We start from the raw sequence: 26,857 nt of genomic DNA, 5'->3' as shown, positions 1-26,857 counted from the left end.
CGGCCTGCTACCAAACGACACGGCCCGCTTACCGTCCCAGACGGCATCCCTAGCTCTTCCTCAGTGCGTGCGCAGACCAGCTGGCTGGTGTGTTTATGGACATATTCAATCAATCCCTATCCCAGTCTGCTGTTCCCACATGCTTCAAGAGGGCCACCATTGTTCCTGTTCCCAAGAAAGCTAAGGTAACTGAGCTAAATGACTATCGCCCCGTAGCAACATGAAGTGCTCTGAGAGACTAGTCAAGGATCATATCACCTCCACCCTACCTGACACCCTAGACCCACTCCAATTTCCTTACCGCCCTAATGGGTCCACAGACAACGCAATCGCAATCACACTGCACACTGCGCTAACCCATCTGGACAAGAGGAATACCTATGTAAGAATGCTGTTCATCGACTATAGCTCAGCATTTAATACATAGTACACTCCAAACTCATCACTAAGCTCGAGACCCTGGGTCTCGACCCCGCCTGGACTTTCTGACGGGACGCCCCCAGGTGGTGAGGGTAAGAAACAACATCTCCACCCCGCTGATCCTCAACACGGGGGCCCCACAAGGGTGCGTTCTCAGCCCTCTCCTGTTCTCCCTGTTCACGCATGACTGCGTGGCCATGGACGCCTCTAACTCAATCATCAAGTTTGCAGACGACACTACAGTGGTAGGCTTGATTACCAACAACAACTAGATGGCCTACAGGGAGGAGGTGAGGGCGTGTGGTGTCAGGAAAATAACCTCACACTGAACGTCAACAAAACAAAGAAGATGATCGTGGACTTCAGGAAACAGCAGAGGAAGCACCCCCCTATCCATATCGAGGAGACAGTAGTAGAGAAGGTGGAAAGTTTTAAGTTCCTCGGCATACACGTCACGGACAAACTGAAATGGTCCACCCACACAGACTGCGTGGTGAAGAAGGCACAACGGCGCCTTTTCAAACTCAGGAGGCTGAAGAAATTTGGCTTGTCACCAAAAACACTCACAAACTTCTACAGATGCATAATCGAGAGCATCCTGTCGGGCTGTATCACCGCCGCGTACAGCAACGGCTCTGCCCACAACCGTAAGGATCTCCAGAGGGTAGTGAGGTCTGCACAACGCATCACCGGGGGCAAACTACCTGCCCTCCAGGACACCTACACCACCCAATGTCACAGGAAGGCCAAAAAGATCATCCAGGCCAACAACCACCTGAGCCATGGACTGTTCACCTCGCTATCATCCAGAAGGCGAGGTCAGTACAGGTGCATCAAAGCTGGGAACGAGAGACTGAAAAACAGCTTCTATCTCAAAGCCATCAGACTGTTAAACAGCCATCACTAACATTGAGTGGCTGCTGCCAACATACTGACTCCATCTCTAGCCACTTTAATAATAAAAAATCGGATGTAGTAAATGTATCACTAGTCACTTTAAACAATGCCACTTTATATAATCATTACATGCCCTACATTACTCATCTCATCTGTATATACTGTACTCTATACCATCTACTGCATCTTGCCTATGCCGTTCAGCCATTGCTCATTCATATATTTATATGTACATATTCTTTTTCATTCCTTTACACTTGTGTGTAAAAGGTAGTTGATGTGAAATTGTTAGATTACTTGTTAGATATTACTGCATGGTCGGAACTAGAAGCGCAAGCATTTAGCCACGCTCGCATTAACATCCGCTAACCACGTGCATGTGACCAATAACATTTGATTTGATTGGACATCTTCCACGTGTTGTTCAAATGACTGACAAAAAAAAAAGCACATCATCCAAATATGGTATACAGATTCTCTTATATCCTCTGAACTTTCCTCCCTGCGTCGTTGGAAGGCAGAGGGACTGTTTGATAAGCCTGTTTGATAAGGAATTCTGTTCCATACGTATTAGGCTCAAGGCGTGCTAAGGGCAGTGTGTTATCTGGACACACAAAGCCTTGATGGTATGCCTTTCCTTTATCTAAAACTGTAAACCATGAGTTTCCTCCCAAACCATCAAGTATTTCGTGAATACGGGGGTATGGGATGCCCCGATGTACATGTCATCTTTGGCAAAAAAAAATGCTAATTCCTCTCTGAGCATCTGTTTGACTAGTTCTTGTTGTTCTTGGCTCAAGTGCTGTAAATCTACAGGTGCCTCCCACCCACCCTGTGTGACCCGTGTCAGGTCCAGGCTCTGGTGGGGATCTGTCATGAACCTGTGCTACAGTAACCTTTTCTCCACTAGGCACAGGAACTGGGTTATACGCTACCCCCCTCTGTAATGTCCCTAGCATTGTTTGTCTTGGTAAGGTAATTTCATGTTTGGTAGTATTCACTACTGCAATGTCAACTTTTCGAGATGGGGTTTTTGATGTTTTCACAACCTGACTTTGTAGGTCAGGCCCCAGATCACTCCAAATAACACCATTTCATCATTGAAGGGGCCCCTCTTTGGATACAGGAACGAATCCATTTAGTTTGTCCACCTGGAATGACAATGTCACATCTGCCTGCTGTAAGCAAGCATTCCTCCGTGTACTCTGAGTGCTAAAGCAGATAGAGTAGAGTCTTTGCCTACTCTATCCTAGTAAAAAATGCCTGTCTTAGGTCAGTTAGGATCCCAACTTTATTTTATGAATGTGAAATGTAAGAATAATACTAGAGAGAATGATTTATTTCAGCTTTTATTTCTTACATCACATTCCGAGTGGGTCAGAAGTTTACATACACTCAATTAGTATTTGGTAGCATTGCCTTAAAATTGTTTAACTTGGGAAGCCTTCCACAAGCTTCCCACAATAAGTTGGGTGAATTTTGGCCCATTCCTCCTGACAGAGCTGGTGTAACTGAGTCAGGTTTGTAGGCCTCCTTGCTCGCACACGCTTTTTCAGTTCTGCACACAAATGTTCTATATAATTGAGGTCAGGGCTTGTGATGGCCACTCCAATACCTTGACTTTGTTGTTCTTAAGCCATTTTGCCACAACTTTGGAAGTATGCTTGGTGTCATTGTCCATTTGGAAGATCGATTTGCGAGTAAGCTTTAACTTCCTGACTGATGTCTTGAGATGTTGCTTCAATATATCCACCTAATTTTCCTACCTCATGACGCCATCTATTTTGTGAAGTGCACCAGTCCCTCCTGTAGCAAAGCACCCCCACAGCATGATGCTGCCACCCCGTGCTTCACGGTTGGGATGGTGTTATTCGGCTTACAAGCCTCCCCTTTTTTCCCTCCAAACATAACGATGGTCATTATGGCCAAACAGTTCTATTTTTGTGTCATTAGACCAGAGGACACTTCTCCAAAATGTATGATCTTTGTCCCCATGTGCAGTTGCAAATCGTAGTCTGGCTTTTTTTATGGCAGTTTTGGAGCAGTGGCTTCTTCCCTGCTGAGCGGCCTTTCAGGTTATGTCGATATAGGACTCGTTTTACTGTGGATACCCATACTTTTGTACCTGTTTCCTCCAGCATCTTCACAAGGTCCTTTACTGTTGTTCTGGGATTGATTTGCACTTTTCGCACCAAAGTACATTCATCTCTAGGAGACAGAACGCGTCTCCTTCCTGAGCGGTATGACGGCTGCTTGGTCCCATGCTGTTTATACTTGAGTACTATTGTTTGTACAGATGGACAAAAGCATAATGAAATTCTTGCCAGCAGCACAGTTACAGTCATCAACGCTCTGGAAAACATGAAAACAACCTAACCAGCTCTGCTAGGGTGAGTACAGTGGTCAGTGGGGTGTTCTTACATTTGTGTCTGGAAGCTGCTAGCAAGCTAGCCAGTGTGGATGCTTGGATGCTTGACTGCCATTGTGAGGTCAGAACGTTCGGATCAACCGTACTCATCGCCCAGTGTGCGCTCGGAATGCTCCGCAAAGCGAAACGCCCTGAATTTACGAACGGACGATCTGACATCACAGTTGCAGTCACCAACGCTCTGGATAACATTAACAGCCTAACCAGCTCTGCTAGAGCGAGTAATGTTCAGTGAGCTGTTCACTCATTTGTGTCTGGGAGTAGCTAGCAGGTTAGCTTGGGTGCTTGACTGCTGTTGTTAGTACAGAACCCTTGGAACAACCCTTAAAGATATGGGTGTGGCTAATGCTTAAGAGGGTGTGAACGATGCTGAATGGGTGCAGACAAAGGAGGTCTCTCCAGTAGTAGTACCAAAACATTTTCTCAAAAGTGAGTTTTCAAGTTTATCAACTTTCAAAGCAAAATTACTTTCCCATTGTTCCTCAACTGGAGTGTATGATATACCTTTTTCTAGCTCCGAGTCTCTACTTTTATCCAAAGTAAAAAACACAAATTTCAAATTTTGCTACATAATACCAATTTGAGCTGGTCGGCCACAGATACAGCCTACAGTAGCCTATATGTGATGTTCAATGCAGGGCTACATTACATGAGACTATTAAACATGTTTTGCCATTATGAAGCGCTTGACATTAATAATTCATGTTTTACTTGATCTAACTCTATGGGCCAAATAGGTGACTGTCAATTGCATTGTATTCTGTTGTTATGACGCAAGAAACCACCGTAGAAAATAAAATGAATGATTAACACCATACAGAGAATTAGACAAATCAAGCTACCCTCTGCCTATTTGTTAATTTGAATATTCAAGCCTGTCTCAAAATACAACAGTGCTCCTTTAATTAAGACATAAGCTTTTTACCTGACTGGCTTTCAAAGACATTTTGAAATGTAGCCTGCATGTTTTGTCCTCTTGTGGGAAGCAGTAAATCTCCATTGCCGACATATACGTATCTATACCTGGGCTAATAACTCACTAATCAAAGAATATCCACAAATGTGCACACGCGTGGCTCTGATCTGAAAAGAGCATTCACTTGCAGATGATTGAAAGACCAGCTTGTGGGCTACCCGCCAACAGAATTCCACTCCGCTGCACACTGGCTCTGCCTACAACAAAATCACAGACTCAATCTTGCAAAGTTAGATTTGTTTTGTTGTATTGAAAAGGCCTGTTGATGCATGTTGATTAGATCACAGAAAAAAACATTGATCTATGTATTGTAAAGGCATGTGGCCAACTCAGTGAAGTTCAATGTCTTGCGTCTGTGCAGTCTGGCATTTCTTCTGCGTGGCAGTTCTGGAAGAGGTGCACAGCCCCGCACACACGCGGTTTAGAGGGAACGTTGTTTAGACTCCTTATGTGCAATCATCATAGTTCCTACATGATAGTGTGCTTGCTTTTTCATATAACAAAGTTGCATATCCTTTGTCATTCTGTGAACCCTGTTTACAGCTAGATTTGTGATTCTTTGTTCTGTGTTATTTAATCTGTCTGTGCGTTTGTAGGAAGTTGTGTGAGTGGGCCCATTTGTGTGTAGAAGAAATTGTATTGACAGTCGTGACAGATTGTTTTAATTTTCCGTAGACGAAATAATTTAAACAGGATCCTTTACCCGTTGCAACAATTTACACAATTGACCATCGAGACGGCAGGCCTAGAGCAGGTTCACAAAAATCGCTCCTGGGTTTTGTTTTCTGCAGTAGCGCTACACAGCTGATTCAAATAATCAGAAGTGGGATGGCGACCATTGGGGAATGCACGGTCTGAACGTGCGAGGGGCTGAGCAGTCTGTGCCATGAAGTGATCCTCGCTATCTGAGCCTTGTTACAGTTTCCACCAAGTGAGTATGTTACGTGTGGAAGGGGGGCTATACAATACACATGCAAGCCTGAACAGACAGGTGTGACATGCATACAGGTGTCTCACACACACGGTATACAACTAAAAAATACATACAATGAGATCCTTTAATTGAAATAAGTCAGGGGAAACAGACTTTCATTTAGACATTTATGAATGGTTTTCTTAAACGAGAGAAGTAATGTCTTCAAAGGGGTCAGGGAAACAGCAAGGTGGAATAGAGAAAAGTTCCTCTCAGAAATGATTTCAAAATGGCACACAATGGACAAGGCTCACAATGACTAACAGAATATTTGAGAACAACCTGAATCTCCTTGTCTCGACCAGCAACCATCAGCAGTGAGACCAGGCAACGAGGAGCAGGCGTGATTACATTCAACACACACCTGGTGTTGTGACCAGAACGGCAACTCTTCACTGATCCACTCATCAATACCTGTGTGGCCATTTCTGATAGTACAGCAGATGTTTATGACAATTGAAAAAATAAAATACTTGCGCGAAGCAACAAGATAACAATAAAACATACAAATCTTATAATTAGAGTAAAAGGAGGTCTGCTTAAGTATATAAGGCTGCGTTTACACAGGTAGAACAATTCTGATCCTTTGACCAATTAAATCAGCTCTGAAAAATATCTGGGATTGGTCATAAGATATCAATTGGGCTGCCTGTGTAACAGCAGCCCCAGTGCTCGTCGACCCTTGTAAATCATATGGCTGGTGTGTCTCAGAGCAGAGGTGTTGAGACCAGTCCTTAATTAAAAACAGGGTTTTACAAAATGTACATATACACCTTGTACAGTGATTCCCTAAATCCCATTCCTTTTCTCTGTAGCACTTGCTGTTCTATTCACAACGAGCAGTCAGAAACAAGAACGTAATACTAGTTCATTTCATTGGATTACAGTTAAAATGGTAGTACTCTGTCCTGCATCTTCTCATATTCCAGAGTAGGTTCTTGAGTGTCGGAAACATCCGTGTAGTGTGACGTGGCAAATTAATCTACTTATACTCGCCAGGCATGTTTATGTCAATCAGCTAGCTCACACACAAACACGACCGCACTCTGACACATGAAATGCAGACATTCAATTTCGTATCGCTTTTCTCCAAGCATAGTCAAACACATTGAGGGAGAAACATCTTTAAATTGTTACCACCACCACAAATGTACCCCCCCCCCCTCCCAGTAGAACCACTTCAACACTATTGGTAACAGCTAGTTCCAGAAAAAGACCACTTGAATAAACCACAGGAATATGACTCCTTATCAACTGTAACAATCGGATTGGGGGTGGTGGTGGTGTAATATTTTCTCATTTTTGAAAATAATCAGTTTGACTTTTTTCCTCTTCTACCCAGCTCTGTGAGTTACTGGGTTAGTGTGAGAGGAGCAAGGGGAGAAAGAAAGAGCGAGAGAAGAACAAAATGAGAAATCAGTGCCTCAAATCTGAGGAGCAGTAGTGTCCTATAGCGCCACCTATAGGTTCTAGTCCTCCCTGTGCATGGCTGATGTGCTACTGCTGCTGCTGACGACGTGAGGTACTGAGGTCCTGTGCGGTTCACAGGCTGCATTTGTGCATGACCATAGTGTAGGCGAAGTTTGAGAAGACAAGATGGCTGCAAGCCTAGGCACTTAGATCCCTGCTGTAACCAGAGATCCATCAGCCTGTGGTGTCTCAAGACTGCAGTCTTTTTTTTTTTTTTTTACAAGTGTGGACGCGAGTGTGAGCTGATGCGGTATGGGTCTCTCCAGTGTGTATGGTGGAGACTGTCACTCTCGTATGCTGGCGGAGTAAGAGAACTGGGGGAAGTGCGCTGGCTGGTTGGGGTCCTCACAGTCCAGATTGTCATCTGGAAAACAGAGAAAACAGTGTCAGTGCCGTAACGTCGTCCCTGCTGGTGGCATAAATCAGGTTTCCATCCAACCTTTTTATGCGAGTAAAGTATATGTCGGATAAATAAAATATCTATAGTTACATATCGGGATACTATTTTTGACGATATATTGTAAAGACAATATCGCTACTTGGCTGTACCTGCACCAAAAAGTATTTTTCATTCATAGCGTGTTCTCCATCTTTTTAATTAGCAAGACATTTTGTTTTCAGCACTTATTTACCTGACTGAAAAAAAAAAAAACTTGTTTTCGGCATTGTGCGTGCACCTGCTAATGTTTTTTTATTCGAGCGATATGTTTGGAACATCGAATCGCAATGCGTATAGAATCACGAGAATCACAATACATATCGACACCTAAGTATCGTGATGTCCCTGACAATTCCCTGCATCTTTTTGTGTCAGCAAAATGAATAATGCAAGAAATGGCAGTGGAAATACCTTTATGCTCAAATATCCATATCAAAACAAAACTTGGGAGTCAATGATTTGGTGTGTGGTCAACCCAGTACGACTCGGGAAAGCATGCCCTATTTTAGGCTATAGATAAAATAAGTTGTGAACTTCACAGGGTGGTGATAGGAGCATCAAGCTAATCACTGTGCACTTTTGTTTTTATGTACATTTTAGAATACTCGCGTAAACATCTATCGCCAATTGGATGAAAATCTCGCTACACACTAATAAAAAACACTTGCAAACTCACATGCAATCATAAACACACACACACAAACTCACACTTGTCTGGAGGTGTGACTGTGATGGTCTGTGCCGTGAACTCATCGTCAAAGTAGCGGGTGTCGGTCTCCGACGTCACCTGAGGCTTGAAGGGCGGAGTCAGCTGAGGTAGAGAGCAGAGATTGGCTAAATGGTCCAGAAGTAGACATCACAGCCATCACAGTACCAACCTTTCCTCTGCCATCTCAGAAGACTTGTAAAACATATTGATATTGGCTGAGTTCGAGAGCATCAAATGTGTGATGCGTTGTGGGTAAATTCTGATTGACTGCCATCTACAAATAATAACGATCTATGATGCAACCAACTCTGTGGCCTTATGGTTAAAGTGTCCGCCTGGAGATTGATAGGTTGAGTCATACCAAAAACTCTGAAAATGGGACCTCATGCCTCTCTGCTTGGCACTAGTTTCAATGTCACATTCACAAGACATCTGTGGCATTGAGACAAAACTGCCCATTTTAGAGCGGCCTTTTATTGTCCCCAGCACAAGGTGCACCTGTGTAATTATCACATTGTTTTACCATCTTATTGATATGCAACAGCCACACCTGTCAAGTGGATGGATTATCTTGGCAAAGGAGAAATGCTCACTAACAGTCAAAAAAAGGGTGCAACATTTTAGAGAGAAATTTTATTTCAGCTCATAAAACATGGAACCAACACTTTACATGTTGAGTTCATATTTTTGTTCAGTATAGGTGGGTGAGGGCAGTGTGACATGCAATTGAGATTGCGTCGTCTGTTATGGCAGTATGCAAATTAGATTGGGTCTAGGGTGTCTGGGATGATGTGTGCCATAACCAGCCTTTCAAAGCACTTCATGATTACAGATGTGAGTGCTACAGGGTGGTAGTCATTGTGGCATGAAGCCTTAGAGTTCTTGGGAACAGGAATGACGGTCATCTTAAAACATGTGGATTACAGACTCCGACAAAGAGAATATGCCTGCAATCTGATCTGATCTCTGAGAACATGCCCTGGAATAGTCAGGCCCCGCGAGTGTTTACCTGATTAAAGACCTTACTCACATCGGCCTCAGAGAGATCACCCAGTGGTGGCCTTCACGTACAGTATGGTGGTGTTATTGTCGAAGTGTGCATAAAATGGGTTGAGTTCATCTGGTAGCGAGGCATAGTTGGGCAGATCACGGCTGGGTCTTCCTTTGTAATCCGTAATGGATGGACTGTAGCCCCTCCCACAGGCGACAGGGTCGGAGCCTGTGTATTATAGTTCCACTTTATTCTTACATGGTCCCGTTGCTCGTTTGATGACTCTGCGGAGGTCGTAGCAGGAGTTCTTGTACTTATTCCTGTCCTCAGTAGGAGCCTCAGGGTTGTCTGTGATGGCCCTGTGTGCAGTAGCCCTGTTCTTTAGTTCAGCGCCAACCTCTGTTTTAATCCAGGGCTTTTCATTGGGGGACGCAGCGAACCTTCACTGTTGGGGACAACTATTGCCGATGCATTTCCTTATGAAGCTGGCGACGGAGGTGGTTAGCTTGTTGATGGTATCGTCAGTCTCTCTGAACATATTCCAATCATCAAGGAAAAGGACTCGGGATCCTCTCTGCTTAGCACTCAGCATTAAGGAAAATAATTCGCTTTAGGCCCTGCGAAATACTAGCACCCTGTCCAGGGGGTGCACGAGGGGTACTTCTACATCAAGCTGCCTCACGCTACAGGAACAAGTGATCGTCTCCTGCTCTATGGGGCGTTCTAGCTCAGACAAGGCTAATTAATTTACTTATTGATGATGCAAGGTCATTTGGGAATCAGTCATTCAGCAGTTGATGTCAAACAAGTGCAAACAAAATGACCTGGAATGCCACCATTTGACTGATTCAGTACCACTAATCTATCAGTCTATATTCACTCACCTTCCTATCTACCACATCCTGCCAGTTGATGGAGGTGAAGAACTTGTGGGACATCACATCTTTGGCATCATCTGGTCCTCCCCCTAACCTGTCAATGAACAACAGAATATCAGAGAACCCAGCTCGATTCGCACCAATATTTTCTACTACATTAGGGGCTGTGTGGGCAGGCCTGCAATCATGAGCACATACACCTTTCTTGAGCAGACACCCAGCCTAACACAAATGGTGTCCTCCCTGAGCAGGCCAGTCAAACAGTCACACAGAACCATATCCCAACCCCACCACGACGTACCTCTGCTTGGGGTCCTTTTTGAGCAGGCCTGCGAGCAGCGCCTTGCCCTCGGGGGCCAGGTTCCGGGGGAAGCGGATCTCCTCCATGAGGATGAGCTCAAACAGCCGCTCATGGTCCTGGTTGTAGAAGGGCAGCCGACCGCACATCATCTCGTACATGACCACGCCCAAGCCCCACCAATCCACAGCGCGACCGTAGTCATTGTCCTCCAGCACCTTGACGTGCAGGGAGGTAGGGGGGAAAAAACGGTCTTAGTCACTTTATGGGGGCCTTCCAAAATAAATGTTCCATAGGCGATTGATGACATTAGCATAGAGTGGGATACCTCCAATCTAAATGCTCACTGCGTTAAGATTAACTTTTTTTTTTAAACAATGGAGAGTCAGTAGATAAGAGAACCAATCTTAAGCAGGATATCTGCAGGTTCCATGAAGTAGAATTTTAAACTTTAAGACCTTTTTAATGCACTTGGAATACAATTTAATACCAATTTTGGAGGTCTGCACACCACACAATTGCTAATATTCCTTTCCAGAAATGAGCCCATGTTAGCAAAAATAAGTTTAGGGCCGGCTCTAAAAAGGCTATAGACTACAGGGTTCATATTATCAGGCAGGTGTAGCAATGAGCATTCTCCTGTAGGCTAAAGGATGGAAACTACACACAAAAAAAGAAACATCAACTTGTCAACTGCGATTATTTTCAGCAAACGTAACATGTGTAAATATTTGTATGAACATAATATTAAACGACTGAGACAAACTGAACAAGTTCCACAGACATGTGACTAACATAAATTGAATAATGTGTCCCTGAACAAACGGGGGGCCAAAATCAAAAGTAACAGTCAGTATCTGGTGTGGCCACCAACTGCATTAAGTACTGCAGTGCATTCCACTCCTCATGGACTGCACCAGATTTACCAGTTCTTGCTGTGAGATGTTTCTCCCCTCTTCCATCAATGAACCTGCAAGTTTCCGGACATTTCTGGGGGGAATGGCCCTAGCACTCACCCTCCGATCCAACAGGTCCCAGACGTGCTCAATGGGATGAGATCCGGGCTCTTCGCTGGCCATGGCAAAACACTTGACATTCCTGTCTTGCAAGAAATCACGCACAGAACGAGCAGTATGGCTGGTGGCATTGTCATGTTGGAGAGTCATGTCAGGATGAGCACCACATGAGGGAGGAGGACGTCTTCCCTGTAACGCACAGTGTTGAGATTGCCTGCAATGACAACAAGCTCAGTCCGATGATGCTGTGCCAGACCATGACGGACACACCACCACGATCCTGCTCCAGAGTACAGGCCTCAGTGTAACGCTCATTCCTTCGACGATAAACGCGAATCCGACCATCATCCTGGTGAGCTGGTGAGATAAAACCGCGACTCGTCAGTGAAGAGCACTTTTTCCAGTCCTGTCTGGTCCAGTGACGGTGGATTTGTGCCCATAGGCGACGTTGTTGCCGGTGATGTCTGGTGAGGACCTGCCTTACAACAGGCCTACAAGCCCTCAGTCCAGCCTCTCAGCCTATTGTGGACAGTCTGAGCACTGATGGAGGGATTGTGCGTTCCTGGTGTAACTCGGGCAGTTATTGATGCCCTCCTGTACCTGCTCGCAGGTGTGATGTTCAGATGTACCGATCCTGTGCAGGTGTTGTTACACGTGGTCTGCCACTGCGAGGACGATCAGCTGTCTGTCCTGTCTCCCTGTAACGCTGTCTTAGGCGTCTCACAGTACGGACATTGCAATTTATTGCCCTGGCCACATCTGCAGTCCTCATGCCTCCTTGCAGCATGCCTGAGGCACGTTCACGCAGATGAGCAGGGCATCTGTCTTTTGGTGTTTTTCAGAGTCGGTAGAAAGGCCTCTTTAGTGTCCTAAATTTTCATAACTGTGACCTTAATTGCCTTCCGTCTGTAAGCGGTTCGTGTCTTAACGACCGTTCCACAGGTGCATGTTCATTAATTGTTTATGGCTCATTGAACAAGCATGGGAAACAGTGTTTAAACCCTGTACAATGAAGATCTATGAAGTTATTTGGATTTTTACAAAATTATCTTTAAAAGACAGGGTTCTGAAAAAGTGATGTTTCTTTTTTTGCTGAGTTTAGTAGCATAGTGGCTAGGCTATAGATGGATGAAGCATGAGTTTGTCCATGTGCATTTGTTTAGGATACCCCTACGAGACAATTCATTACAAACTAGCTAGATGACAAAGTGTTCAGGAATGTAGCTTCGATACCAATACCAGCTTTGTATAATTTTACTCAATACCATAACTGTGAAAAAATGCCTTAAGTCAAATATACAGCACTGTTACTGTATAAAACACGTGATCAACTCTCCACCTGGAGAGCTAGGTCACTGGGTGTGCAGTCTTTTGATCCAGCACTGCTCAAACACAACCGAGTCAGCATAACAAGGTCCTGTTGAGCAGTTGATTTAGAGTAGGGCTGGAACATAAGTCTACACACCTTTAGGCTACACACCCAGTTAGGCTTGGGCGATATACTGTATAGGGGCGGCAGGTAGCCTAGAGGTTAGTGCATTGGGCCAGTAACCGAAAGGTTGCTAGATCAAATCCCAAAGCTAACAAGGTAAAAAACAACTGTCCTTCTGCCCCTGAACAAGGCAGTTAACCCACTGTTCCTAGGCCGTCATTTTAAATAATAATTTGTTCTTAACTGACTTGCCAAGTTAAATAAATAGACAAATCAAGATCCCGGTTGCCTAAATTGTTTTGTGCGTCAAATGGTGTGTGTGTGTGTGTGTGATATATATATATATATAGTTTGTTTTAACCTAAAACGGATTAAATATTTTTTTTCATCAATCTATATCCATAATGAAAAAGCAAAATTGGTTTAGAAATGTTAGCTAATTTATTAAAAATAAAAACTGAAAAATTACATATACATAAGTATTCAAACCCTTTACTCAGCACTTTGTTGAAGCAAGTTTTAGAAATATCTCAAGGATGATCAATGAAACCGGAAGCACCTGAGCTCAATTTTGAGTCTCATAGCAAAGGGTATGAATACTTATGTAAATAAGGAGTTATTTAATTTTTAAGAATAACAATGTTGCACTAGCCATGCCCAGCACCGTGCCCTCACCTCCGGTGCAAGGTACTCTGGGGTGCCACAGAAGGTCTTCATGGTGGCGCCATCCGTGATACCTTCCTTACATAGCCCAAAGTCGGTGATTTTAACATGTCCGTCATTGTCCAGCATTAGATTCTCCAGCTGAGAAAAGACACCAGGATGGATGAGACATTAGAACAGAGTGCCTGGTGATGTCACTATCAAAGGTTACAGTTGAGTAAGTTAAAATCAGTCTGCATCCTGAGAGAACACCGACTTATATGATGATCTTGATGGCTCGCTAGCAAACGGAATCAGCCATCCAGGTCATCCCATTTTCGGGTGTCAATTGATTTTAAAAAGTTGTGCTTCACATGTCACACCAACAACTGTGAGAATGGTCAAATGGTACTTTTTGTAAACGTCTTGAGAATTTACACAAGGCATGATTATTAATACAATTTGAAAAAACTAAATCCTTTGATGTATGAAGGGAGCAAAGAGCAGGACAAAATCAAGACAGATAGTGCTTACCTTCAGGTCCCTGTATACCACATCACGAGAGTGGAGGTACTCCAATGCAGATACAATCTCAGCGCCATAGAAACGGGCCCGGTCTTCCGTGAACACGCGATCCCGAGACAGGTGGAAGAAGAGCTGTAGGGAAAAATACAGCAAGAGAGTGTAAAAAAGGTGAAATTATTCATTTGAGATGCTTTAATATAAAAAATGTCCTTGATTGCTTGAACACGATTTCTGCAACAGCCACTAAACTGCAAGTGTTTGCCAAAACAAAACATTTCTCTTGCTAAATACACTAACACCACCAAAACTTAAAATACCTTTCACACTATCTGTGTGAACGCATGTGGTTGAATCATCAGCATACATGAACACACATTCTGTTTTATTCCAGTAGCAACAGGTCATTGGTAAAAATAGAAAAGAGGGCCTAGAGAGCTTCCCTGCCATACACCAGATGTAACATGTTTGACATTATAGAAGATTCCATTAAAAGAAAACACACAGTTCTATTAGATAGATAGCTCTGAATCCACAATATGTTACAGGTTGGATATCAAATGCTGCACTGAAATGTAACAGTACAGCTCCCACAATCTCTTTATCAATTTCTTTCAACCAATCATCAGTCATTTGTGTCAGTCCAGTACACGTGTGCCCTTCTCTAAGCTTGCTGATAGTCTTGTTAATTTGTTTACAGCGAGATAGCATTGTATTTGGTGAAACAACATTTTTCTAAATGTTTGCTAAGAGCTGTCAGCAAGTTGATAGGTTTGCTATTATAACTAGTAAAGCCCGCTTTACCAGTCTTGGGTAGCGGAATGACTTCTGCTTCCCTCTAGGCCTGAGGGCAAGCACTTTCCACTATGCTCATATTAAAGACATGACAGATAGGAGTGGCTATAGAGTCAGCTACCATCCTCCATAGATTAACATCTAAATTGTCAATGAGAAAATGTATTTTAGAAAACAAACTAACACCCTTAGAACACATGCTCACCAAACAAAGGTCTATCTGAATCCATCCGAATGGTATCATTCGTCATCAAATGGTCATTTCACCAGATCAGTGTTTCTTAATTCTGGTCCTGGGGTGCACATTTATTTTTTTCTCTCTTGCAATGGAGATTTGTGTCAAATGTTTTGCAAAAAAAGTGTTTAACATTTAGCATGAAAACAATGTGAAATGACAAACTTTTGTAGAAAAATATAAAATAATAATTAAAAAGAAATATATATATTTTGGCCATATGGATACGGTTCAATCAGTGTTCAAACAATTGATAAAACTGTAATTACACATTCATGTTTGTGTGTGTGTGTGTGTGTCATTGGGACGCCCACCTCTCCTCCGTTGGCGTATTCCATCACAAAACATAATCGGTCATGAGTCTGGAAAGCGTATTTCAGTGTCTGGAAGAGTGGAATGAGACAATTGATCAATTTCCCATCCTGCAAGCCCTCCTATAAATAAACAGCATGTGTGGGTGTTCTGTTTTGGACCAGCACACGTAATAGGTTGACAGTAACACAGAACACTCACTGTGAGGAAGGGATGACGGGTGTTCTGTAACACTCTGCTCTCTGTAACCGTGTGCGCAACCTCATCCTGGACAGACATTTACACAAATAAGATCAGAGGGCCAGCCTTTCACAGCAACAATAAACACCAAAACACAGTACTTAGACCCTTAGCTTATAACTAATTATAAACTGGGTGGTTCGAGCCCTGAATGCTCACTGGCACATCAAACCGTATACCATAACATTTATTTTTACTGCTCTAATTACACTGGTAACCAGTTTATGATAGCAATAAGGCACCTAGGGGGGTTGTGGTATATGGCCAATATACCACAGTTAAGGGCTGTGTCCTAGCACTCTACGTTGCGCATAAGAACAGCCCTTAGCTGGGGTATATTGGCCACATACCACACCCCCCCCGGGCCTTATTGCTTAAATATACCACTCACCACCTAAAAATACCATATACAGGACAATCGGACTAACTAGATTAGGCCTAATACCAAAGGATCGTAATTTCCCAATAAATTGATGGCCAGTAGTCTTCACCACTGTAAAGTGGTATAGGTTAGGACTATTTCTTTACCTTAGCGATGATGACCTCCTTGCGCAGGATCTTCATGGCGTAGTGCATCCCCGTTGCTTTCTCCTTCACCAGGATAACCTTGCCAAATGTGCCTTTCCCCAGCAGCTTCAGGTAGTCAAAGTCACTCATCGTCTGAAACAGGGTTGAAAATTCAACCATCTAATCTTATGTAACCCAGCCCAGCCAAACACATTGATGATGAACTATGATACTTTACAACAGATCATTCACACCATAGACAAAATTGCCACAGGGGATGGGGGGCATGTCCTTACCCAATATTCAGAACAGGTCGATTCATCCCCCCAATAGTTTATTTAAAAACTATGGAGGTCGGGGGGCCCCTATGGAGCCCCACGGAGGTCGTGGGGCCCCCAGCTAGCATATGAACAAACTATACTAAATACACTGCATAAAAAAATAAAGGGAACACTAAAATAACACATCCTTGATCTGAATGAATGACATTCTTATTAAATACTTTTAGTTGAATGTGCTGACAACAAAATCACAAAAATTATCAATGGAAATCAAATGTATCAACCCATGGAGGTCTGGATTTGTAGTCACCCTCAAAATGAAAGTGGAAAACAACACTACAGGCTGATCCAACTTTGATGTAATGTCCTTAAACGAGTCAAAATGAGGCTCAGTAGTGTGTATGACCTCCCTACAACGCCTGGGCATGCTCCTGATGAGGTGGCGGATGGTCTCCTGAGGGATCTCCTCCCAGACCTGGACTAAAGCATCCGCCAACTTCTGGACAGTCTGTGGTGCAACGTGGCATTGGTGGATGGAGCGAGACATGATGTCCCAGATGTGCTCAATTGGATTCAGGTCTGGGGAACGGGCGGGCGAGTCCATAGCATCAATGCCTTCGTCTTGCAGGAACTGCTGACACACTCCAGCCACATGAGGTCTAGCATTGTCTTGTATTAGGAGGAACCCAGGGCCAACCGCACCAGCATATGGTCTCACAAGGGGATCTCATCTCGGTACCTAATGGCAGTCAGGCTACCTCTGGCGAGCACATGGAGGGCTGTGCGGTCCCCCAAAGAAATGCCACCCCACACCATGACTGACCCACTGCCAAACCGGTCATGCTGGAGGATGTTGCAGGCAGCAGAACGTTCTCCACGGCGTCTCCAGACTGTCACATGTGCTCAGTGTGAACCTGCTTTCATCTGTGAAGAGCACAGGGCGCCAGTGGTGAATTTGCCAATCTTGGTGTTCTCTGGCAAATGCCAAACGTCCTGCACGGTGTTTGGCTGTAAGCACAACCCCCACCTGTGGACATCGGGCCCTCATACCACCCTCATGGAGTCTGTTTCTGACCGTTTGAGCAGACACATGCACATTTGTGGCCTGCTGGAGGTCATTTTGCAGGGCTCTGGCAGTGCTCCTCCTGCTCCTCCTTGCACAAAGGCGGAGGTAGCGATCCTGCTGCTGGGTTGTTGCCCGCCTACAACCTCCTCCACGTCTCCTGATGTGCTGGCCTGTCTCCTGATAGCGCCTCCATGCTCTGGACACTACGCTGACAGATACAGCAAACCTTCTTGCCACAGCTCGCATTGATGTGCCATCCTGGATGAGCTGCACTACCTGAGCCACTTGTGCGGGTTGTAGACTCCTTCTCATGCTACCACTAGAGTGAAAGCACCGCCAGCATTCAAAAGTGACCAAAACATCAGCCAGGAAGCATGGGAACTGAGAAGTGGTCTGTGGTCACCACCTGCAGAACTACTCCTTTATTGGGGGTGTCTTGCTAATTGTCTATAATTTCCACCTGTTGTCTATTCCATTTGCACAACAGCATGTGAAATTTATTGTCAATCAGTGTTGCTTCCTAAGTGGACAGTTTGATTTCACAGAAGTGTGATTGACTTGGAGTTCCATTGTGTTCCCTTTATTTTTTTGAGCAGTGTATATCCACAGGTCACCAAATAATTATTATTTTGCAATGAAGGTCTACAGTAGCCTCAACAGCACTCTGTAGGGTAGGACCATGGTGTAGCCGGAGGACAGCTAGTTTCCATCCTCCTCAGGGTACATTTGCTTCAATCCTAAAACCTAGGAGGTTGTTAGTATTTACTCTTGTTTATTTAGAACCTAACAGACAACTATAAAACGTTTATTCACCCAATGGGTCAGACAGCTGAAGAGACAAAGACATGTTCCCACCAGCACAATTGTGTATATATACACACACACCACACTTTAGGTAAAGTCTCTTCCTCTTCGCTAAACATTACACCTTTATTGCTAGGCAGGAAAATAATGTTGGTAATAAACGGTTCCTTCTCCCTTAATGTGACCTGACCTCAGCACCCATTCCTCACTAATCCACAGCTCTCCACTCTTATCCGTGACCGCAACCATGTGATGGCCTTTCCCTTACTCGGTAACATTCCAAGCCCCTGGCTCATATTCACACTTAATTGACTCCACCATATACATTCCTCCTACAGATAACCATTCACTTTTGGGGTAGAAACCAGACTGTGGGCCTTCTCCTTTCCATAGGATACCTGATGTCTAACAATAACATGTTCAGACAGAACATAAACGTTCTGCATTCCCCTCTATCCCTCCATACCATGAACAAGGATATTCATATTTCAAGTTTAGAACTCTATAAGAGCTCTTTTGCAGCATGAACTGACATGTCCACCCAATCAAAAGATCAGAGAATGGATCCAGTACTAAAAGCAGAAGCTACTGCTAGCTAGCCCTGCAGTTCATAAAATGTGGTGAGCAGTTGACACAAAGGAGAGATGTTTTTGTCACTGACTTAGCTAGCAAATGCAGCTAGCCATTTTAGCCTACTCAAACACCAGGATCAAACAGAAGCATGCTATGTTAGCTAGCTGGCTATCCAACACTGGAACTCTTTCAAGTCAAGGTAAGCTTTTGGTTTTATGAATTTATTGCCACCGGGCCTGCTGATGTAACTGCTAAACTGCTTGATGACCGTACTGCATGATTGTAGCAAGTTTACTAACGCGTTAGCTCTAGTAGCTATGTTGACTAACTATGACGTAAGCTAATGTAATACGGATAATAAATGGCACCGAAGGAGATGGCTGCTGTTTTACGATCCCATAACCAAATTGTGCTATTGTGTATGTTTTGTTTCTAGTTATTTGTAACTTATTTTGTACATAATGTTTCTGCCACAGTATCTTATGACCGAAAAGAGCTTCTTGATATCAGGGCAGCGATTACTCACCTCATACTGGAGGAATTCTTCAAAGAGTCGGACGGGGAGGATTTACCTCAGACGCTCGACAGGGCCCTCACCGTCATTCGAAGGAGGAAAAGACATATCGTGGACGACGGTCCGGGTGCCTTGTAAGGATTTGTCGCAGAAAGGGTAATCTACCTTAAACGTCGGTCCTATTAGCCAACGTACAATCAATCGATAATAAAATAGACAAACTACGAGCATGTATATCCTACCAACAGGACATTAAAAACTGTAATATCTTATGTTTCACAGAGTCGTGGCTGAACGACAACATGATTAACATACAGCTGGCAGGTTAAGCTTTTTCGGCAGGATAGTACAGCGTCTTCTGCAAAGAGATGCTGGCACTAAGACCGCACTCAATGAGCTGTATACGGCCATTAGCAAACAGGAAAATGCTCATCCAGAGGCGGCGCTACTAGTGGCCAGGGACTTTAATGCAGGGAAACTTCCGTTCTACCTAATCTCTACCAACATGTTAAATGTGCAACCAAAAGGGGGAAAAAAAACTCTAGACCACCTTTACTCCACACACACAGAGAGACGTGTACTAAACTCTTCCTCGCCCTCCATTTGGCAAATCTGACCATAATTATATCCTCCCGATTCCTGTTTATAAGCAAAAACTAAAGCAGGGCGCACCAGTAACTTGGTCAATAAAAAAGCGGTCAGATGTAGCAGACGCTAAGCTACAGGACTGTTTTGCTAGCACAGACTGGGAAATGTTCTGAGATTCTTCCGATGGCATTGAGGAGCAAACCACATCAGTTACTGGCTTCGTCGATAAGTGCATCAATGACGTCGTCCCCACAATGACCGTACGTACATACCCCGACCAGAAGCCATGGATTACAGGAAACATCCACACTGAGCTAAAGGGTAGAGCTGCCGCTTTCAAGGAGCGGGAATCTAACCCGGAAGCTTTTAAGAAATCACGCTATACCCTCCAACGAACCATCAAACACGCAAAGCATCAATACAGGACTAAGATTGAATTGTACTACACCGGCTCCGGTGCTCGTTGGATGACGTAAGCCTTGTGAACTATTACAGACTACAGAGGGAAGCACAGCCGCGAGCCACCCAGTGACACAAACCGACCAGACAAGCTAAATTGCTTCTATGCTCGCTTTAAAGCAAGTAACAAACATGCACCAGCTGTTCCGGATGACTTAATCATTCACAAGACTGCAGGGCCTGACGGAATTACCAGGACATGTACTCCAAGCATGTATTCACTGACATTTTCAACCAGTCCCTGATTGAGTCTGTAATACCAACATGTTTCAAGCAGACCACCAAAGTCACTGTGCCCAAGAACACTAAGGTAACCTGACTAAATTACTACCGACCTGTAGCACTCACGTCTGTAGCCATGAAGTGCTTTGGAAGGCTGGTCAATGCTCACATCAACACCATCATCCCAGAAACCCTAGAACCTCTCAAGTTTGCATACCGCCCCAACAGATCCACAGATGATGCATTCTCTATTGCACTCAACACTGCCCTATACAACCTGGACAAAAGGAACACCTACAGTTGATCGGAAGTTTACATACACTTAGGTTGGAGTCTTTAAAACAAATTTTTCAACCACTCCACACATTTCTTGTTAACAAACTATAGTTTTGGCATGTCGGTTAGGACATCTGTGTGCATGACAAGTAATTTTTCCAACAATTGTTTACAGACAGATTATTTCACTGCATCACAATTCCAGTGGGTCAGAAGTTTACATACACTGTGCCAAAGACTGTGCCTTTAAACAGCGTGGAAAATTCCAGAAAATTATGTCATGGCTTTAGAAGCGTCTGATAGGCTAATTGACATCATTTGAGTCAATTGGAGGTGTACCTGTGAATGTATTTCAAGGCCTACCTTCAAACTCAGTGCCTCTTTGCTTGACATCATGGGAAAATCTAAAGACATCAGCCAAGACCTCCACAAGTCTGGATCATCCTTGAAGGTACCATGTTCATCTGCACAAACAATAGTACGCAAGTATAAACAATATGGGACCACAAAGCAGTCACACCGCTCAGGAAGGTGACGCGTTCTGTCTCCTAGAGATGAACATACTTTGGTGAGAAAAGTACAAATCAATCCCAGAACAGCAGCAGAGGACCTTGTAAATATGCTGGAGGAAACGGTATAAAAGTATCGATATCCACAGTAAAGCAAGTCCTATATCGACATAACCTGAAAGGCCGCTCAGCAAGGAAGAAGCCACTGCTCCAAAACCATCATAAAAAAGTCAGACTACAGTTTGCAACTGCACATGGGGACAACGATCGTACTATTTGCTGCAAGAGGGACTGGTGCACTTCAAAATATATGGCTTCATGATGGAGGATAATTACGTGGATATATTGAAGCAACATCTCAAAATATCAGTCAGGAAGTTAAAGCTTGGTCGCAAATGGGTCATGACCCTAAGCATACTTCCAAAGTTGTGGCAAAATGGCCTAAGGACATCAAAGTCAAGGTATTGAAGTGGCCATCACAAAGCCCTGACCTAAATCCCATAGAAAATGTGGGCATAACTGAAAGAGCGTGTGCGAGCAAGGAGGCCTACAAACCTGACTGAGTTACACCAGCTCTATCAGGAGGAACAGACCAAAATTCCCCAAACCTATTGTGAGAAGCTTGTGGAAGGCTACCCGAAACATTTGACCCAAGTTAAACAATTTAAAGGCAATGCTAACAAATACCAATTGAGTATATGTAAACTTCTGACCCATTGGGAATGTGATGAAAGAAATAAAACACCATAGTACCCTCCATAACTCCATAGTGCCTTCAAAGCTCATCAATAAGCTAAGGACCCTGGGACTAAACACCTCCCTCTGCAACAGGATCCAGGATGTCCTGACAGGCCGCCCCCAGGTGGTAAGGGTAGTTAACAACACATCCGCCACGCTGAGCCTCAACACGGGGGCCCCTCAGGGGTGCGTGCTCAGTCCCCGTTCACTCATCACTCATAATGGTCAGGCACAACTCCAGCACCATCATGAAGTTTGCCGATGACAACAGTGGTAGGCCTGATCACGGACAACGATGAGACAGCATATAGGGAGGTCAAAGACCTGGCTGTGTGGTGCCAGGACAACAACCTCTCCCTCAATGTGATCAAGACTAAGGAGATGATTGTGGACTGCAGGAATAGGAGGACCGAGCACACCCCAATTCTCATCGACGAGCTGTAGTGGAACAGGTTGAGAGCTTCAAGTTCCTTCGTGTCCACAAAACCAACAAACTATCATGGTCCAAACACACCAAGACAGTCGTGAAGAGAGCATGACAAAGCCTATTCCCCCTCAGGAGACAAGACATGCCATGTGTCCTCAGATCCTCAAAAGGTCGACAGCTGCACCATCGAGACCATGTTGCATCACTGCCTGGTACGGCAACTGCTCGGCCTCCGACCGCAAGGCACTACAGAGGGTAGTGCGTACGGCCCAGTACATCACTGGGGCCAAGCTTCTGCCATCCAGGACCTCTATACCAGGCTGTGTCAGAGGAAGGCCCTAAAAATGGTCAAACACTCCAGCCACCCGAGTCAAAGACTGTTCTCTCTGCTACCGCACAGCAAGCGGTACCAGAGCGCCAAGTCCAGGTCCAAAAGGATTCTTAACAGATTCTACCCCCAAGCCATAAGACTCCTGAACAGCTAATTAAAGGGCTACCCAAACCCCTCTTATGCTGCTGCTCTCTGTTATAATCTATGCATAGTCACTTTCTCTCTACCTACATGTACATATTACCCCGACTAACCGGTACCCCCGCACATTGACTCTGTACCGGTACCCCCTGTATATAGCCTCATTTGTTATTTCACTGCTGCGCCAAATCATTTGTTACTTTTATTTTCTACTTATCTATTTTTTACTTAACACTTTTTTTTACTTCTTAAAGCATTGTTGATTAAGGGCTTGTAAGTAAGCATTTCACTGTAAGATCTACACCTGTTGTATTCAGTGCTTGTGAGAAATAAAATGTAAGATAACATGATGAAAACGATGTAGGCTGTGTGTAGCAGTTATGATATTAAGGTTTAAGGAATTCTACAACCAAAATGTGTAGCTGCTATGAAAGTTAACTGTTTGTGTGTGATCAGGGGTGTATTCATTCCACAGATGCTATTAAAAAACATTTAGTAAACAGAAGCAAATGGAACGAAAGAGAAACATACCTACATTTGTCCAATAGAAACTCTTGTTTGCAACTGTTGGGACTAATGATTACACCCTAGATCAGCTAGAGGCAGGCAAGAGTGTGCAAGGCGGTATTGAATGTGTTACTGTCTCACCTTGACGACATATTTTCTCTCAACTTGTGCACATGCTTTGTAAACATTCAGTCATAAGCTAGGTTGTAGCAACCTCATGATATGTATATGGAACATTCTAATATCATGTAGTAGCCTAAACCTATCGATGTTACATTGAGCTGGGTGAATGGAATCATCCAATATGCTGTAATAGAAATAAGCCAATGCTCATAAAAAATGGATCATCCTCCCTCATCTTAAAAATGTCACCGACCGCCACTGGTAGGAACAAACCAGGATTTAGCACCCAACCATATTGGAAGAATAATCTGAGTGAACATGTTGTCTCATAGAAACACACTCACCACTTTGGAGCGGGTCTTGGACATGGCCACGTCCATCTCCTCCATGCTGCTGTTGTCGCTGGGAGAGCCAAACAGGTCCATGGGCTCTTCCTCCTCTCGCACCTTCAACCCATTAGCCACCGCCTGGATGGCACGCATCCACTCCTCTCTGACACACACACACATACCCAAATAATGTGCAATTACTACACCATAGTGAGCTTGTAGAATTCCTTCGAATCACTTTTGCCGATGACTTAAAGAAACATATCCATCCCTCCCTCCACCTCTATGTTGAATGTTATCCCTCCTCCCCACTCTTATCTACCCCTTCCATTGGCCCATTCTTACACCTCATAGTTGCCCCTATCCCCTAATTACCTCTCTGCATTGCTTTCTACATGGAAGGTCCTCTCGATGACTGTTGTCCACTGCAGGCAGCGGATAACGAATGTGTTAGGCTTGGGCCGCTCTGTCTTCATCAGCTGGCATTCTGGGACAAAAGGGGGGGATTACGGCATTACAAATGTTTTAATGCCGCAATCCCGTGTTTTTACCTCATTTAATTTGTGAAGTGTGTGAAGATCCCCAAAGCAACATCTAGCCTTGAAAACACAAACATTTCATTTAAATTGTATGTACAGAGGTGGCACTAAACACCCAGCAAAATAACAAAACACTGCCGGAGGCAAGAGCACAGGACATCAACAATAAACTTTTCCCTTTGAAGGACCCTCACCTCCCACTGAGAAGTTGTTGAGCGGATGCAAGCTCTGGACAGACAGCTCAGGCTTCTCTTTGTAGCCGATGAAGGAGCCGTCACTCTTTAGGATGAAGTAGCGCGGCCTCCAAGTCTTAATGTACTCACCTGCACAGAGAGACAAGTGGGATTGAGTATACACCCCCTGAAAACTCTCATATAGCCTAGTCTGAGGTCAGCCACAATGTACATTCAGTGGCAACTACATACAGCCTGGAATGGTTGTTTCTCTGCCTGGCTGTGTCAGAAATTGTGTTTTGAAAGTGATTATATTAGCTGTGAATAATAATCATTGTGTGTCCTCACCTCTCTTGTGGAGCCATCCTTCTCGGACTACGCTGACCTCATTCATAGTCAAGGGTGGGATGGTCGTGGAAGGGGGTAGGGGAGGGGAACGGGTGGGGTTAAGGGAGGGGGGCCTGAGTGACTTGGACTGTCAGGAGGGTGTCAGTGTTTACAATAACCCAGCACCTAGACAAACAAACCACAACATGAGAGGAATATTAATGACAGCTAGCCGACATAGGCTAGCCTACACAGAGTATGAAGAGATGAGCAGAGATTAATTGCATTTTGCATCCAATATGATTTTCCAGACAAAATTATTGGCACCTAACCTTTCTGGATGAATGACAAAAAACTACAACTTTTATTAAGCATAGCTTATATTTGACGCTGGGGCAAGACTTTATTGGTGCTGCAAAAACAGATTAGCAAAGAAATGTGGCAGAGGTTACCAGTAAGCACACGAGCATGGCTGGGAGGGAGAAAGTGTTGCAATGGGTGTACAGAGAGCATTAGAGTTCGAATTGGTCTGTTAGCTTGGCTAGCAGACACCGTCAAATCAGCTGTTTAACACAGAGCTAAAATAAACACTGTCCGACACTAAATAAAGATGGCAAATTAGTTAGCTAGGCTACATCAAGTTTCAGGCTGACTTGAGACGCTGAGAGTCAAGACATGCTGGAAAAATCAGGCTGAAACTTGACGTAACTAACGTTAACGTGCTACAGCTAAACAGTTAACATTAGCTAGCTAACTTTAGCGCAATGGCTCCAATCAATAACTTCTCGGTTTTGTTGGCAATCAACGGATGGTTGATCTGTAGCTTGCTACATTTAAATAGAAAATTGAAACGGCATGGCATAAACTGTCTAAATGTTGTTTTGACACTTCTATCTGTAAAGTTAAATAGGCTATTCCTGTTTTTGGTAAGAAGCACACACGACACTAGCTAGTAACCCTCTCATCATAGCAGCTAGCCAGCGTTAGCTGACAAGCCCAGCTTCAACTATGCTTGGACGAGGACTGACAACAACACCTGTCACTTTCCCACCCGCAACCGAAACGAAAACGTAACGTACAAATTGACCTTCTTTGGAAACAACTTGGCGATTTAGCGACTCTTGAGCCAATATTGAAGAAACAAACATCAGAAAACTCCAATTTAACTGTTAATGTAACCTTTTACGTTAGCTAGCTTAAACTAGCTAACAGTTATAGTAGCTAACTTCCATTAATACTCCCCACCATGGGCTGGTATTAGGGTTCATCGGTGTCTACATGTTCCCCCTGTCAACCCTGCAACGTTACAAACAAGGCTATCTCAGCTAACGTAGCGTTGCCCTTTTTTTCTCTGCAGTGTAGCTAGCTAACGCGTAACGTTACCTGAGTTTCGACCGTTTTCTGCGGTGGCGTGTTTGAGTCAGGGTGCACTAGTCTTCTAGTATGTACGCAGCATAGCAGTATCAAGCTATTTGCTCTTTCAATTAAAATGACCAAAACTGTAAAAAGTATAAATGCGTATTTCTAAGCTGTTTTCTCTCCACGTTGTTCTTGTTTAGGTCAGTTTATTTTTTAGGCTCAATCCAGTAATTTACAGGACATCCGAGAAGGAATACCCCCCCCCAAAAAAAGTGTACAAACGGAAATGACGCAGACGGGGTACGTATTTACGGGCGTCAGCCTGAGCAAGAAGGCAAATCAAACATTGTTTTAACCAACCCAAGATATACCAGAGCCTGTCATTTCCTAT

General features: G+C 44.1%; 1 protein-coding gene across 1 annotated transcript; it reads right to left on the bottom strand.

The window, feature by feature from the left end:
* Positions 1–5,761: 5,761 nt before the first annotated feature.
* On the bottom strand, positions 5,762–26,857 carry LOC118390569 (RAC-beta serine/threonine-protein kinase-like). The gene is made up of 14 exons (XM_035781260.2): positions 26,491–26,857; positions 25,129–25,293; positions 24,802–24,930; positions 24,444–24,555; positions 24,084–24,231; positions 16,202–16,333; positions 15,635–15,700; positions 15,436–15,504; positions 14,104–14,226; positions 13,603–13,731; positions 10,483–10,697; positions 10,188–10,275; positions 8,312–8,414; positions 5,762–7,528 (listed from the first exon to the last, which is right to left on the bottom strand). The coding sequence occupies exons 2-14, from the start codon at positions 25,172–25,174 to the stop codon at positions 7,449–7,451; spliced, it is 1,440 nt and encodes a 479-aa protein (XP_035637153.1). The 5' UTR covers positions 25,175–25,293; positions 26,491–26,857; the 3' UTR covers positions 5,762–7,448.

Source organism: Oncorhynchus keta, chromosome 11, assembly GCF_023373465.1.
Source record: "Oncorhynchus keta strain PuntledgeMale-10-30-2019 chromosome 11, Oket_V2, whole genome shotgun sequence".
Lineage (NCBI taxonomy): Eukaryota > Metazoa > Chordata > Actinopteri > Salmoniformes > Salmonidae > Oncorhynchus > Oncorhynchus keta.
This window is presented reverse-complemented; position numbering and strand designations above follow the sequence as displayed.

What these genes read in the sequence shown, in the direction of transcription:
- LOC118390569 (XM_035781260.2), bottom strand. Translation starts at nt 25,174, where the DNA reads ATGAATGAGGTCAGCGTAGTCCGAGAAGGATGGCTCCACAAGAGAG. An exon ending in CAACAACTTCTCAGTGGGAG is followed by an intron (nt 24,556 to 24,801) that starts GTGAGGGTCCTT and finishes CTTTTGTCCCAG; the next exon opens with AATGCCAGCTGATGAAGACA. An exon ending in AGGAGGTCATCATCGCTAAG is followed by an intron (nt 15,701 to 16,201) that starts GTAAAGAAATAG and finishes ATGTCTGTCCAG; the next exon opens with GATGAGGTTGCGCACACGGT.